General features: G+C 45.0%; 1 protein-coding gene across 9 annotated transcripts in view; it reads right to left on the reverse strand.

The window, feature by feature from the left end:
- Nucleotides 1–13,792, reverse strand: part of EML1 (EMAP like 1) — a 209,710-nt gene that overhangs the window by 7,890 nt on the left and 188,028 nt on the right. For all 9 annotated transcript variants that reach the window (XR_007727182.1, XM_050796683.1, XM_050796678.1 and 6 more), the window contains one exon: nt 13,179–13,267. Coding sequence is in view for 8 of the 9 variants with exons in the window: in XM_050796683.1 (XP_050652640.1) it covers nt 13,179–13,267 (89 nt within the window). In the remaining variant the exon portion in view is untranslated. The remainder of the gene's footprint in view (nt 1–13,178; nt 13,268–13,792) is intronic.

Raw genomic sequence — 13,792 nt, forward strand, 5'->3', positions numbered from 1 at the left:
AGGGAGTCTGCCTCCAGGGGCACTGCCCCTCCAACCAGCTGTAGGGTAAAGAACAGCTGAAAATCTGTCACGTGACACGGCAGGGGATTGGCTGTCCACTCTTATGCAAAAGGTCTCAAAGAACTACTTGATCAGGCCAGGTGCAGTAGCTCACGCTTGTAATCCCAGCACTTTGGAAGGCTGAGGCGGGCAGATCACCTGAGGTCAGGAGTTTGAGACCAGCCTGGCCAACATGGTGAAGCCCTGTCTCTACTAAAAATACAAAAATTAACTGGAGGCAGTGGCACACACCTGTAGCCCCAGCTACTAAGGAGGGTGAGGCTGGAGAATGGCTTGAACTCGGGAGGCGGACATTGCAGTGAGCCGAGATCGCGCCACTGTACTCTAGCCTGGGCGACAGGGCGACATTCCATCTCAAAAAAAAAAAAAAAAAAAAAACAACTACCTGATCATTTGTGAACTCAAAAAATAATGAGGTCTCTTTCATAATGGAACCATTTGTTTGGTTTTTTTCTTGAGACGGGGTCTTGCTGTGTCACCCAGGCTGCAGTGCTGCAGTGCAATCCCCGCTTACCACAGCCTCGACCTCCTCGACTCCTGCCATGGTGTCCAGAGCGGCTGGGACTACAGGCGTGCGCTACTACGCCCGGCTAATTTCTTAATTTTTCTGTTGAGACAGGGGTCTCACTATGTTGCTCAAGCTGGTCTTGAACTCCTGCGCTCAAGCAAAACGTCCTCGGCCTCCCAAAGTGCTGGGATCACAGGTGTGAGCCACTGTGCCCGGCCATAATGGAACTATTTGTTATTTAACAAACAGGTTTAAGGCAATTGATTAATTACCTAAGAAAAAAAGTCATGTTACAACATCATCCCCCAAAAAAGTTCACTTAAAAATGAGCTTCAAGGCACAATTTTCATGCAGCAAAATGCACACATTTCAAGTGCATGGTTCGAGGAGTTTTGACAAATATACCTGTGTAACCACCATCCCCATATCAGTTTTTTCTTTTTTTTTTTTAGATGGAGTTGCCCAGGCTGGCGTGCAATGGTGCACAGACCCTCTGCCCCTCTGCCTCCTGGGTTCAAGCGATTCTCCTGCTTCAGCCTCCCAGGTAGCTGGGATTACAGGTGCCTGCCACAGCGTCTGGCTAATTATTTTGCATTTTTAGTAGAGATGGGGTTTCGCCACGTAGGCCAGGCTGGTCTCGAACTCTTGATCTCAGGTGATCCACTCGCCTCGACCTTCCAAAGAGATGGGATTACAGGCGTGAGCTACCACACCTGGCCCCCATATCTGTTTTTAAAAATGAAGGAAACAGGACTTCACAATTTCTTTCAGCAATCCACTTCTATCTCTGACAGCCTTAATCAGATTGTAATTCCTCTTTCCCATTAGAATCCACAGTCTTCATGCAGGAGGTGAAGCTCCCTTCTGCCTGGGCAAGTCCTCCCTGCAGAGGGGAACTGGCTGCTTGTATCGTCCACATCCCCAGGCCTCTGCACAGGTATGGAGAGATGTCCTAGGAGGTCCTCATCTTCCTTGTGGACAACTGTGACCACCCCACCCCACCCCACCCAGGTCTCCACGTCCTTAGCACACACCCGCCAGTGCGTGATGTGGAAGTGCAGGCAGTGTCTCAGAGACAAAGGCAGAACCAGGAGAAATGTTCTCTTCCTCGGAGGAGGTGCCTCCCAGCCCCTGGCCCCCACCACAAAGAAAACTCAAAACAACATTGACTACAACGACTGCCTGGGAAGATGGCAGAGTGTGAGGATGAGAATGTGGTCTTTGAGGCAGAAAAATGGGGTTCAAATCCTAGCTCTTTTACCTACATTCATCCATAAATATATAAAACGAATTGCTAAGAAATCAAAACCAACCAGCGTTCGTCAATGTGCTAACCAGAGGCCAGATGAAACGTAGCACAGCCTGTTCCTTGGGTCCCACAGAGCGCTTTTTCTTTCCCTAATTGTTCGCCTCTCCTCCAAAAACTCTCTAAGCCTCCTTCCCCAGCTCTCTCGGAGACTGAGATTCCTAAACTTACTCCACCGAAATAAGCTAGGATTTGGCCCCAAATGAAAACCAACTGGAGGACTCATAAAGACACGGGAACAAGAGTCCGGGCACTCAGGGGAGGACAACCTTACTGCTGTTTTCTACTGATTGCTCACTCTTGACCAGGCAGGAGGCTGGGGGCTTCAGTCAAGCCCAACAGCACCCCAGCAGAGGGTTCAATTAGATTGCTCTGCAGATGAGGAGACTGAGGCTTAGTAACTTGTGTACGGCAACACAGCCAGGTGAGTGGCACACACAGAAATCCTTGCATGCTTGCAAAGTACCTGCATGCTGACGAGTGAGATCTTGGGGTGGAAGATGGTCTGCAGGTGCAGTAACAACCGTGCAGCTATGGTGCAGCCCCTCTCCTGGCACAGACTGTAATTTTGGGCTTGGAGACAAGACTGCTGCATCTGCATGGGGATTGGCCTAGGGAAGGGGGATGCCACATGGCAGGGGAAAGGGCTGGCTCGGTGGCAGGGGCTGCAACACCACAGCTCTCAGACCCGGGCAGACGGGATTTGATACCGCAAGTGACAGAGTGAATGCCAGATTCTGGGTCATTCTAGTAAAAGCAGAAAAAACCCACCTTTCAAACAACGACATGGATAAGATCAAAGAAGAGAAATGCAATTGCAGGGCCAGTTGCACCTGGTCCTTTCTGGGCTTCTCTCTTTCATCTTCATGTTCAGATTTTTACCCTAGTTTCAATGAGCTGAAACTAGAACAGGCAGGCTAAGGATCTGCAGTTGGGCTTAATAGGTAGGAAATTATTTTCTTCCTATTTCTGTTCTTTAAAAAAGTACAATCTTAATTCAATCAAAACTCCATTCTGTCCAATCATAAAGTGCTCTATGAGATTCTTGACATGCATGTTAAATATGAGACCTGTCACTATGAAGCTTCTGTATTTATAAGCCTATGAGGGAGCTGGATTTTGCCAACACTTAACTGACTGTGGTTGTAATCAACTTCCACGTAACATTAGCTTATCAGTAAAAGACCATGTTATGTAAAACAGTTCATAAATGAAAAAGCAGTTGCCAAAACATGCCTGAGAAGGGTACTCAGTGATCCATGGGAATTCTCTAGGCTCGTGGCTCTGAGCATATGCCAAAGAACCCCCACCCGCTCTGGGTGATTCACATGCACTCCTGGAGGGCTCGGCTTCGTGGTCGGGTTCCAGGTGTGTGCCCAGAGTTCCAGGGCTGACTTTCTGAACCTCCCTCTTCCGCCCACGGTGAGGTACAGACCAACAACTCAAACCTGGGCCTGCCTGTCGTGCGAGAAGTGAGAAATCACCAGAAGGATTTAGTTCTCAACTGCTGCTAAAGTTTTGACTGTCCAGTTTATGAGGCAACCCCTCAGACCCGCGCCCCTGCACAGTTAACATTAGCCTTGAACCTTGATTTGCAAAACAGCCCAGTTCCTCCTAAAGCTCCGTCTCCACAACCCCAGTCTGTGGCAAAGGGTCAATGTCCACCCACATCACTAAGTGTGAAGGTGGCATTTATCCCTGGGCAGGGGGCCTGCGGCTGGGGGCTCGTCAGTCCTTCCCATGTCCTGGAGGCCCAGCTCCACCTATAAAGCTCAAGAACCGCTACTAGCTTTTCCTCTGGCCATCAGTAGAACCCTCAGAGCTTTCCTGAGACTGATGGAATGAGAAAAAGCCCTTACCATTTCATCATGGTTTCCCTTCTTAGCACAGGGTGCTGCTACCTTGGAGATGGGCTACAGACCTCGGCTGGGATTTTGGCAGCAAGTTTCTGAAATTCCATGTCAATGGCAATCTGTGTTTGGGCATCGAATGCTGTCTCTCTCTCTCTCTTTAGTTTTAGGTCTGTAAATACTTAAATCCAAAAAGGAGATAGTAATCCACAACAGTATAGCCTACATGCTGGAAAAATCTTGTGTAACCAGAAAACTCATACTGCTGATCACATTTTGCTTTATGTCCGCTGCACTGTAGTTAGTTACAGCTATATTCATGCATGCAACTAACCTGTCATAAACCCTGTGCTAGGAGCTAGCTGGGCACACAGTGCTGAACAAAATAGGGTCCCTCCCATTATGGAACTGTGGGTCACTCTCCAGGGGTCTGAGTCCACCATCTGGGTGCCGCTCCTGGGGCCATCAGTGCTGCTGTTACTGAAGATGATAGCACATCCCCTGTGACATCTGCATAACGCTCTGCAGAGAACTCATTCACACTTCCTTCAGTTGGGCCTCATGGTAACTCACTGTCTGATCTGAAAAGGTTGCCTGGCTAACTAAGGGAGGACACTAGATTCAGATGCAGTTGGCCTGGCCCTGGCTTAGGGCTTTCACTTTTGCCCCACACAGCTCCCAGGCAATGACTCTGAAGCCAAGAAGCAGAGTTCCAGTAGGAAGAGCTCTCTGCTCTCCAGGGAATGGTCATTAGTGTAACTGACAAGAAATAGAAATATGCTTCCCAACAGACCCGCTCATGTTAGCAGGCGCTGACAGGTATCAGAGGGCTTTCCAGGAAAGAGGCTGCAGATGAGGCCCTCGTGCCTTCAGCAGACATTCAAATAACTAAGAAAATGGTGAGAAACACAGGATAGGATACAGAACACTGGCTACATTAACAGAAAGAAATGTGACACTGAAGAGGTCATGAATGAAAGGCATTCCAAGTCAGGCTCCTTCTCGACATGGAGAAAGGGCTGGCACGGGGGCTGAGCATTGTCTGTTTAGGGTGAGAAGTTATGAACGTGGTTCAGGGACAAGGAAAAAGCATCCAAAAGAGATGCTCTATCAGATTCTCTCTAAAGCTTGAGGACACGTCCCACTGTGAGGCAGAGTCGACGCTGTCAATAAGGTTATAAAATAGAAGATCCCTACAGAGACCAGCAGCTCAGAGTCAGCCACGTATTTCCCACAACCAAAACTCCAATTTCCAAGAGTCTCAGCACTTGGACACTCTTGCACAGACAAATGGCCTGCGCATGACAGAAAAACAGTATTTCCTACAACATAATCACATAATGAAAAGGCTTAGAGACAACCTCCTACCCCGTGGCAATGAGCACTCCTAACACCCATATCGTAATCTCCTCCCTTCAGATGAAAAAGGAAGGAGGGCCTCCTGAGAGAAAGGGCTATAGGTAAAAGATATATACAAGTATCCTGAAACAACTTGTTATACCAGAGAACGAGTATTAAAGGCTCCTGAGGTCATGTCAAAAGGACCCAGGAGTGAACTAGAGTAACTTCCACTGGCCAATGATGGATACATTGTTCCACCTAATATAATATACTGGAACATAGCAAATATACTTCAATCCATAATGGCACCAAAACTACACCACCACCACCACACCACCACTACCAATACCACCACTGCTACCACCACCACTGCTACCACCACCACCACCGCCACCGCTACCACCACCACCACCGCTACTACCACCACCACCACCACTACTGCCGCCACCACCACCACCACCGCTACCATCACCACCACTGCTACCACTACCACAACCACTACTGCCACCACCACCTCCACCACCACCACCAATACCACCACCACCACCAGTACCAATATCACCACCACCACGACCACCACAACCACCAGTATCACCACCATCACAACCACCACCATCACAACCACTGCCACCAACACCACCAACACCACCACCACTGCTGCCGCCACTACCACCGCTGCCGCCAGTACCACCACCAGCGCTGCCACCACCTCCACCAATATCACCACCACCACCACCAATACCACCACCACCAATACCACCACCACCACCACTACCACCACCACCACCACCACTACCACCACCACCACCACCACCACCACCACCACTACCACCACCACCACCACCACCACCACCACTACTACCACCACCACCACCACCACCACCACCACCACCACCACCACCACCACCACCACTGATTGGTGACTGTTAGAGGAGCAGAAAGCAAATGCATTATCTCAGAAACTGGAAAATAAAGTGAATGAAATCAAGCATTAATCCTGACTTTCCTATATGAACTCTACTGCTGGGTACCAAAATAGTAGATGAAGGAAAGTTTCTCTTCATAGAAGTACTGTATCTAGTAAATGAAGAAGAAAAGCTAACAATGGAAATCAATAGTTGGCAACCTTTATGGTTCTTGGCACTGGGTATCAACAGCTGCTAACATCACAAAAAGTGAGAAAAAGCCATTATGTGCCTCCTAAAGGAAAAATACAGCAATACACATAGAGCTTGAATATGACCAAGCCTCGATATCCAGAAATCACTTTACAGGAAATACAGGGGACAGAGAAACACAAGAAACACCACCACAAAGATGCATTCAGCAAAATCCATTGTGGAAAATGCTACAGGACAAATGAGCCAGTTTCGTCAACAAATTTATTGTAATGGAGAGAGAGAACACCTATGGATTAACAGAAACTAATAAGTCATATCAACCAACTATCATTGTGTGGGCCTTTTTTTGCTTCCTGGTTTAAACAAATTGTTAAAAAAAAGTAAATTGAAAATTTGAACATGCAACTGGTTATCTGATGACATTAAGACATCAATGCTAATTTGGGTTGGGGAGGAGACAATGATATTGTAGTTATATTAAAAGTAAGAGGGCAGGTCTGGTGCTGTGGCTCACGCCTGTAATCCCAGCACTTTGGAAGGCCAAAGATGGGGGTGGATTGCTTGAGCTCAGGAGTTTGAGACCAGCCTGGGAAACATGGCAAAACCTCATCTCTACTAAAAATACAAAAAAATTAGCCAGGTGTGGTGGTGCATGCCTGTAGTCCCACCTACTCGGAAGGCTGAGGTGGGAGGATTGCTTGAGCTTGGGGGTGGAGGATGCAGTGAGCTGAGATCACGCCACTGCACTCCAGCCTGGGTGACAGAGTGAGACTCTGTCTAAAAAAAAAAAAAATGGCAGAGCTGGGTGCAGTGGCACATGCCTGTAGTCCCAGCTATTGAAGGGACTGAGGCTGTAGGGTACTATGATCACATCTGTGGGTACCCACTGCACTCCAGCCTGCAACATAGTGAGAACTCATCTCTAACAATAAAAAAGCCATTAAAAAAAAAAAAAAAAGAGCTGCTGGGGGTGGTGGCTGATGCCTGTAATTGCAGCACTTTGGGAGGCTGAGGTAGCCAGATCACTTGAGGCCAGGAATTTGAGACCAGCCTGGCCAACCTGGCAAAACCCTGTCTCTACTAAAAATACAAAAATTAGCCGGGTGTGGTGGCGAAAGCGTGTAGTCCCAGCTACTTGGGAGGCGGAGGCAGGAGAATTGCTTGAACCTGGGAGGCAGAGGTTGCAGTGGGCTGACATTGTGCCACTGCACTCCAGCCTGAGCAACAGTGCAAGTCTCCATCTCAAAAAAAAAGAAAAAAAAAAAACCCCCCAAAAAACACAAAAAATAAGAGGGCAATTCTTCTAGCTGTGGCCAAATGGGAAGGTTGGCCAATCCTCTCCCCATAAAGCAATTATGAAATTCTATAGAACTGACAAAAACAATAATTTCCATACTCTGTAAATTGAACAAAGACATGAAAACCTGAGAATTGTTTATGTTTGAAAACCTTCTCAACTTCAGGTAAAAACAGGGTGAATCTATCGTGTTCTTCCCTGGGCTGCCCTCACTCCTTCGCAGCACCTGGGCCAGCACAGGGGTCCTGGCAGGGAAGAGCAGGTTCTGAGGACCACGTGGCTGTTGTAAAGGGGCTTACTCCATATGGAGCCCGGGGAAATAGTAGCCCTGGGATGGAAATGACCATCTCTAGGGCAGTTGGGTGGGGAGGGCCAAGGTCTCTGCTCACCTGAGGTTACGGTGATTGTATGGGTGAGTGTATTCCTGGCGGATAGGGAGGCTGGTGCATGCACAGTGGGGGCAGGAAAGGATCCTGGCTATTCAGACACCCTTCCGGCCAATCTGAGTCTGCACATGTGCATAGAGGAGATGTAAAAGGGCAAGTGGAAAGTAAAAGCCAGGCCCACATGGAAATGGCCTGAACTTTGAACATGCCCTCCTACCTGCCCACAGAGCCACTGGCAGAGGACGGAGCCTTACTGGCTTAAGTTATTTGTGCATAACCTCGGCCCAATCATTCATTCAAACTACATGAAGCAAAAATAGAGTTGAAAAGAGAAATTTGGTGGCTCCTGCCTGTAATCCCACTTTGGGAGGCTGAGGCAGGAAGACTGCTTGAGCCCAGGAGTTTCAGTTTAGAGACATGGGAATACCCGGTGGTGCATGCCTGCAGTCCCAGCTTCTTGGGAGGCTGAGGTGGCAGAATCACTTAAGCCCAAGAGGTCAGGGCTGCAGTGAGCTGTGTTCGTGCTAGTGTACACCAGCCTAGGTGACAGAGTGAAAAAAAAAAAAAAAAGAGAGAGAGAAATCTGAATAGACTTATAAGAAGTAAAGAAATTGAATTAGTAATTAAAAACCTTCCCACAAAGAAAAGCCCAGATGGTTTCACCAAATTCACATACATTCTGTCAAATATTTAATATAAAACCACCTTTTCATAAACTCTTTCAGAAAACAGAGGAGAGAACACTTCCTAATTTACTCAGGAAGGCTGGTAGCACTCTCATAACTGAGACAGACAAAGATGCCACAAGGAAAGAAAACTATACACCAATATCCCTTAGAAACACGGAGGCAAAAATCCTTAATAGAACACTAGCAAACATATGTAAAAGGGATTATATACCACGATTAAGTGGAATTTATCACAGGAATGTGAAGTTGGTTTAACATCTGAAAATTAATAAATGTAGTGATATTAATAAAATAAGATGAAGGATGAAACCCACATAATAATCCCAACGGATGCAGAAAAAGCATCTGATAAACGCCAATCCCATTCATGCTAAAACCTCCAAACAAATTAGAAATAGAAGGGAACTTTCTCACTATGATAAAGGGCATCTTCATCCCTCAGGATGAAAGATTGAATGCTTTTTCTCCTCAGAAAAACAGAGGAAAATTAATGAAATATAGTGATATTAATATAATATAATAAGACTGAAATTTTCTGTGGTTTCAGCAACCTGTGGTCAGTTGTGGTCTGCAAATATTACGTATAATACAGTATTCTGAAAGAGAAACCATATTCACATAACTCTTGTTACAATATATTGTTATATTGTTCTACTTTACTATTATTGTCGTTAATCTCTTACTGTACCTGATTTATACATTTAACTTTGCCGTAGGCATGTATGTATAGGAAGAAACAGTACACATAGCGTTTGGTGTTATCCATAGTTTCAGGCACCTGTGGGGGGTCTTGGAAGGTAGCCCCAGTGAATTAGGAGGGACTATTATACTAAAACTAATCAAAGAAGTTTAGAAAGGTCATAGGATATAAGATCTATGTGCAAAATTCAATTCTTTTTTTACATTCAGCCAACCAACTGAAAATAAAATTCAGAAAACAATTCCATTCACAATGGCAGAAAAAAAAACCAAACTTACTTTGGAATAAATTTAACAAAGGAAGTGCAAGATTTGTACACCAACAACTATAAAGCATTGCTGAGAAAAAGTAAAGACCTAAATAAATGGAGAGACATTCTTTGCTCATGATTAGAAGAGTCACTATTGTCGAGGTGGCAATTTCCCCCATATTGATCTATAAATTAAACATAATCCCTCTTACAATCCTAACAGGCTTTTCAAAGTTAGAAATTGACAAGTTGGCCTAGTGTGGTGCCTCACACCTATAATCCCAACACTTTGGGAGGCCGAGGTGAGAGGATCTCTGGAGGCCAGGAGTTTGAGACCAGCCTGGGCCACAAAGTAAGACCCTGTGTCTACAAAAAAATTTCAAAAAACAAAATAATAAAAAAAGGCAAGCTGATCCTAAAGTTTATATACAATTTTCCATATAGTAGGAACCTAAAATGGCCAACAAAAACCAATTTGTTGTTTCTGAAAAAAACAACAAATTTGCAGCAATGACATTACTCAATTTGAAAATTTCCTCTAAGGTCATAGTAATCAAGGCTGTGGGTTACTGGCACAAGGATAAACGTAGGTGAAAGGGACAGAACTGAGTATCTGGAAATAAACCTTTACATTTGTGATCAATTGATTTTTGACAAAAGTGTCATTGATAATTCAACAGGGAAAGACTGTTTTCAACAAAAAGTGCTGGGACAACTAGATATCTCTATGCAGAGCAAACAGGCTCTTCCCTCTCACCATCCACAAGACACAAGTCTTGTGCACTCTTGTAACTCTTGTGTAATTAACTCAAATGGATCACAGACTCGAATGTAAGGACTAAAACAACTCTTCTAAAAGAAAGCATACGAGGAAATATTCGTGATACCGGATATAACCCCAAAGGCATGATCCACAAAAGGAAAAATTGATAAACTGAACTTCATCAGAATTAAAAGCTTTTGTGCTTTAAAACACCCTGTTAAGAAAATAAAGGCTGGGCATGGTGGCTCATGCCTATAATCCCAGCAGTTTTGAGAGGCCGAGGCAGGTGGATCACTTGGGCCCAGGAGTTTAAGACCAGCCTGGGCAACATGGTGAAACCCTGTCTCTAACAAAAATACAAAAATATAAAAATTAGCCAGGTGTGGTGGTGTGTGCCTGTGTTCCCAGCTACTTGGGAGGCTGAGGTGAGGACTGCTTGGACCTGAGGTCGAGGCTGCAGTGAGCCATGATCGTGCCAGTGCACTCCAGCCTGGGTGACAGAGCGAGATGCTGTTTCAAAAAAAAAAAAAAAAGAAAGAAAGAAAAGATAAGCCATACATTCAGAAAAAATATTTGCAAATCATCTATCTGATAAAAACTGTATATATGGAATACATAAAGAAAACTTACCACTCAACAGTAAGACAAACAGCCCAATTAGAAATTGGCAAAATATCTGAACAGATGTTTCACCGAAGAAAGTATTGGAATGACTAATATGCACATTAAAAAATGCTCAATATCAGTAGTCATTAGGGAAACACCAATTAAAACCACAATGAGATGCCATTATACCCTCTTTAGAATGACTATAATCAAAAAGACAACAAGTATTGGGAGGATGTGATGACACTAGAACCCTAGCACACGGCTGGTGAGAATGTAAAACAGTCTGGCAGTTTCATAAAATGTTAAACATAAGTTTACCATACAATTCGTCAATTCCACTCCTAAGAATTTACCCGAGAAATGAAAACAAACACAAAAAGGCATATACATGAATGTTCATAGCATTATTCATAATAATAAAAAACCAGAAACAATCTAAATCCATAAGGCCAGGGTGCAATGGTTCTCGCCTGTAATCCTGGCACTTTGGGAGGCTGAGGTGGGTGGATCACCTGAGGTCAGGAGTTTGAGACCAGCCTGGCCAATAAGGCAAAACCCTTCTCTACTAAAAATACAAAAATTAGCCAGGTGTGGTGGCATGCACCTGTAATCCCAGCTACTCGGCAGGCTGAGGCAGAAGAATCGCTTGAACCTGGGAGGCAGAGGTTGCAGTGAGGCTCTGTCTCAAAAAAAAAAAAAAAAATCCATCATTAACTGATGTATGGATAAACAAGATGTAGTATATATCCATAAAACGGAAAACTAGCCAGCAATTAGAAGGAATATACTACTGATATGTGCATAGTAACATGGATTAATCTCAAAAACATGATTCCATGTGAAAGAAGTCAGATGCAACCAACTACATATTGTAGGAATCCATTTATACGACATGTCCAGAAAAAGCAATTTTTGGAAACAGAAAACAGATCAGTAGTTTCCTCGGACCAGGAGTGAGGGTGGAGGTGAACTGCTAACGGGCATGGAGGAAACTTTTTGGGTGATGAAAAGGTTCAAAAACTGGACTGCAATGATGGTTGTTGCATAGCTCCACAAGCGTATAAAGAATCGATGAGTTGTACATTTATAATGGCTCATTATTGTATGTAAATTATTCCTCAATAAAGCTGTTAAAAAGAGTCCTTATCTTTTTGGGATATATACAATTATTAACAGATGAAATGATGAGATGTCTGGGAACTGCTTCAGAATATGGGAGGCGGGCGGTGGGTGGGGCTACAGACAGAGGAAACTGGCTGTGAGCTGATCATCGCTGAAGCTGGCAGATGAATACATGGGGTTCATTATTCTATTCTGTTTAAATGTGTCTATGTTTGAAATTTTCCATAACACAAGCATAGTGACCCAAAGGAGGGAAAAGAACCCTAAATGCCACAATTATGTGCATGTCTAATTTAAAATTTACTCTGAGGAGGCTTGTGAAATTTTTTCTTTAAAGACATGGACACAGAATCTCAATTCTGTTGGGATTTTAAAGTAGTGGATACAATAGCAAAGACCTGGAATCAACCCAAATGTCCATCAATGGTAGACTGGACGAAGAAAATGTGGTATATATACACCATGGAATGCTATGCAGCCATAAAAAGGAAAAAGACCATGTCTTTTGTGGGGATATGGATGGAGCTGGAAGCTGTTATCCTCAGCAAACTAATTCAGGGACACAAAACCAAACACCGCATGTGCTCATTTGTAAGTGGGAGCTGAACGATGAGAACACATGGGCACACTGCGTGGGGAACAACATACACTGGGGCCTGCTGGAGGGTGGTGAGGGGGAGGGAGAGCATGAGGAACAACAGCTAACGGGTGCTGGGCTTAATACATGGGTGATGGGTTGTTTTTTTTTTTTTGAGACAGAGTCTCGCTCTGTCACCCAGGCTGGAGTGCAGTGGTGCGATCTTGGCTCACTGCAAGCTGCGCTTCCCAGGTTCAGGCCACTCTCCTGCCTCAGCCCCCCAAGTAGCTGGGACTACAGGCGCCCACCACCAAGCCCAACTAATTTTTTCGTATTTTTAGTAGAGACGGGGTTTCACCATGTTAGCCAGGATGGTCTTGATCTTCTAAACTTGTCATCCACCCGCCTTGGCCTCCCAAAGTGCTGGGATTACAGGCGTGTGCTACTGTGCCCAGCCGGGTGATGGGTTGATCTGTGCATTAAACCACCATGGCACACGTTTGCCTATGTAACAAACCAGCACATCCTGCACGTGGACTCCAGAACTTAAAATAAAAGTTGATTTAAAAAATGAAGTAGTGAATGGTTTGGAGTCTAACCTGGTGAGTATCGCATTACAGAGAGCTGTTCATTTCCATCTGTGTGAACGGTGACCAAGTCTTTTGTTTCTGTGTCAAACACAAACCACCTGTTGTCAACATGAGACAAAGCACAGTAAGTTGTTTAGTGAGAAAATGAAGATTATTACAATAGTGGGATGAATAAAAATTATTAATTATAAAAGCTTAATAAATACTCGACATTTGCTTAATAAGAAAGCTTGTTCCCAGCTTTTATTCAAAGAAAATTTCCTATAAAAGCATTTTCTGAGAAAGGAACAGTATATTGGCTAGCATTCAAAACTATGCCGTTATCAACACTATGATATGGTTTCTCTGTGTTTGTGCTTTGTCATTTACACATGGAGAGAAAGCTCTGGGCAGGGAAGATGCCAATACCTAGGACCAGGGCATATGGTGAGAGGAAGCAGCGAAGGGCCACCTGCAAGAGCTCACCCAGGTTTCCAGGGCGAAGCAGGACCATGCAGGAGGACGGGGCTGGGACAGCTCCAGGGTGGTGGTGTTCCCAGTGGTGCTGCAGACAGAGCAGGCTGAGAGTACAGGCCTTATGGGGATGCTAGCCTGCAACCAACAGGGCGAAGGAAAGCACAGAG

The sequence above is a fragment of the Macaca thibetana genome, chromosome 7 (assembly GCF_024542745.1).
Source record: "Macaca thibetana thibetana isolate TM-01 chromosome 7, ASM2454274v1, whole genome shotgun sequence".
Lineage (NCBI taxonomy): Eukaryota > Metazoa > Chordata > Mammalia > Primates > Cercopithecidae > Macaca > Macaca thibetana.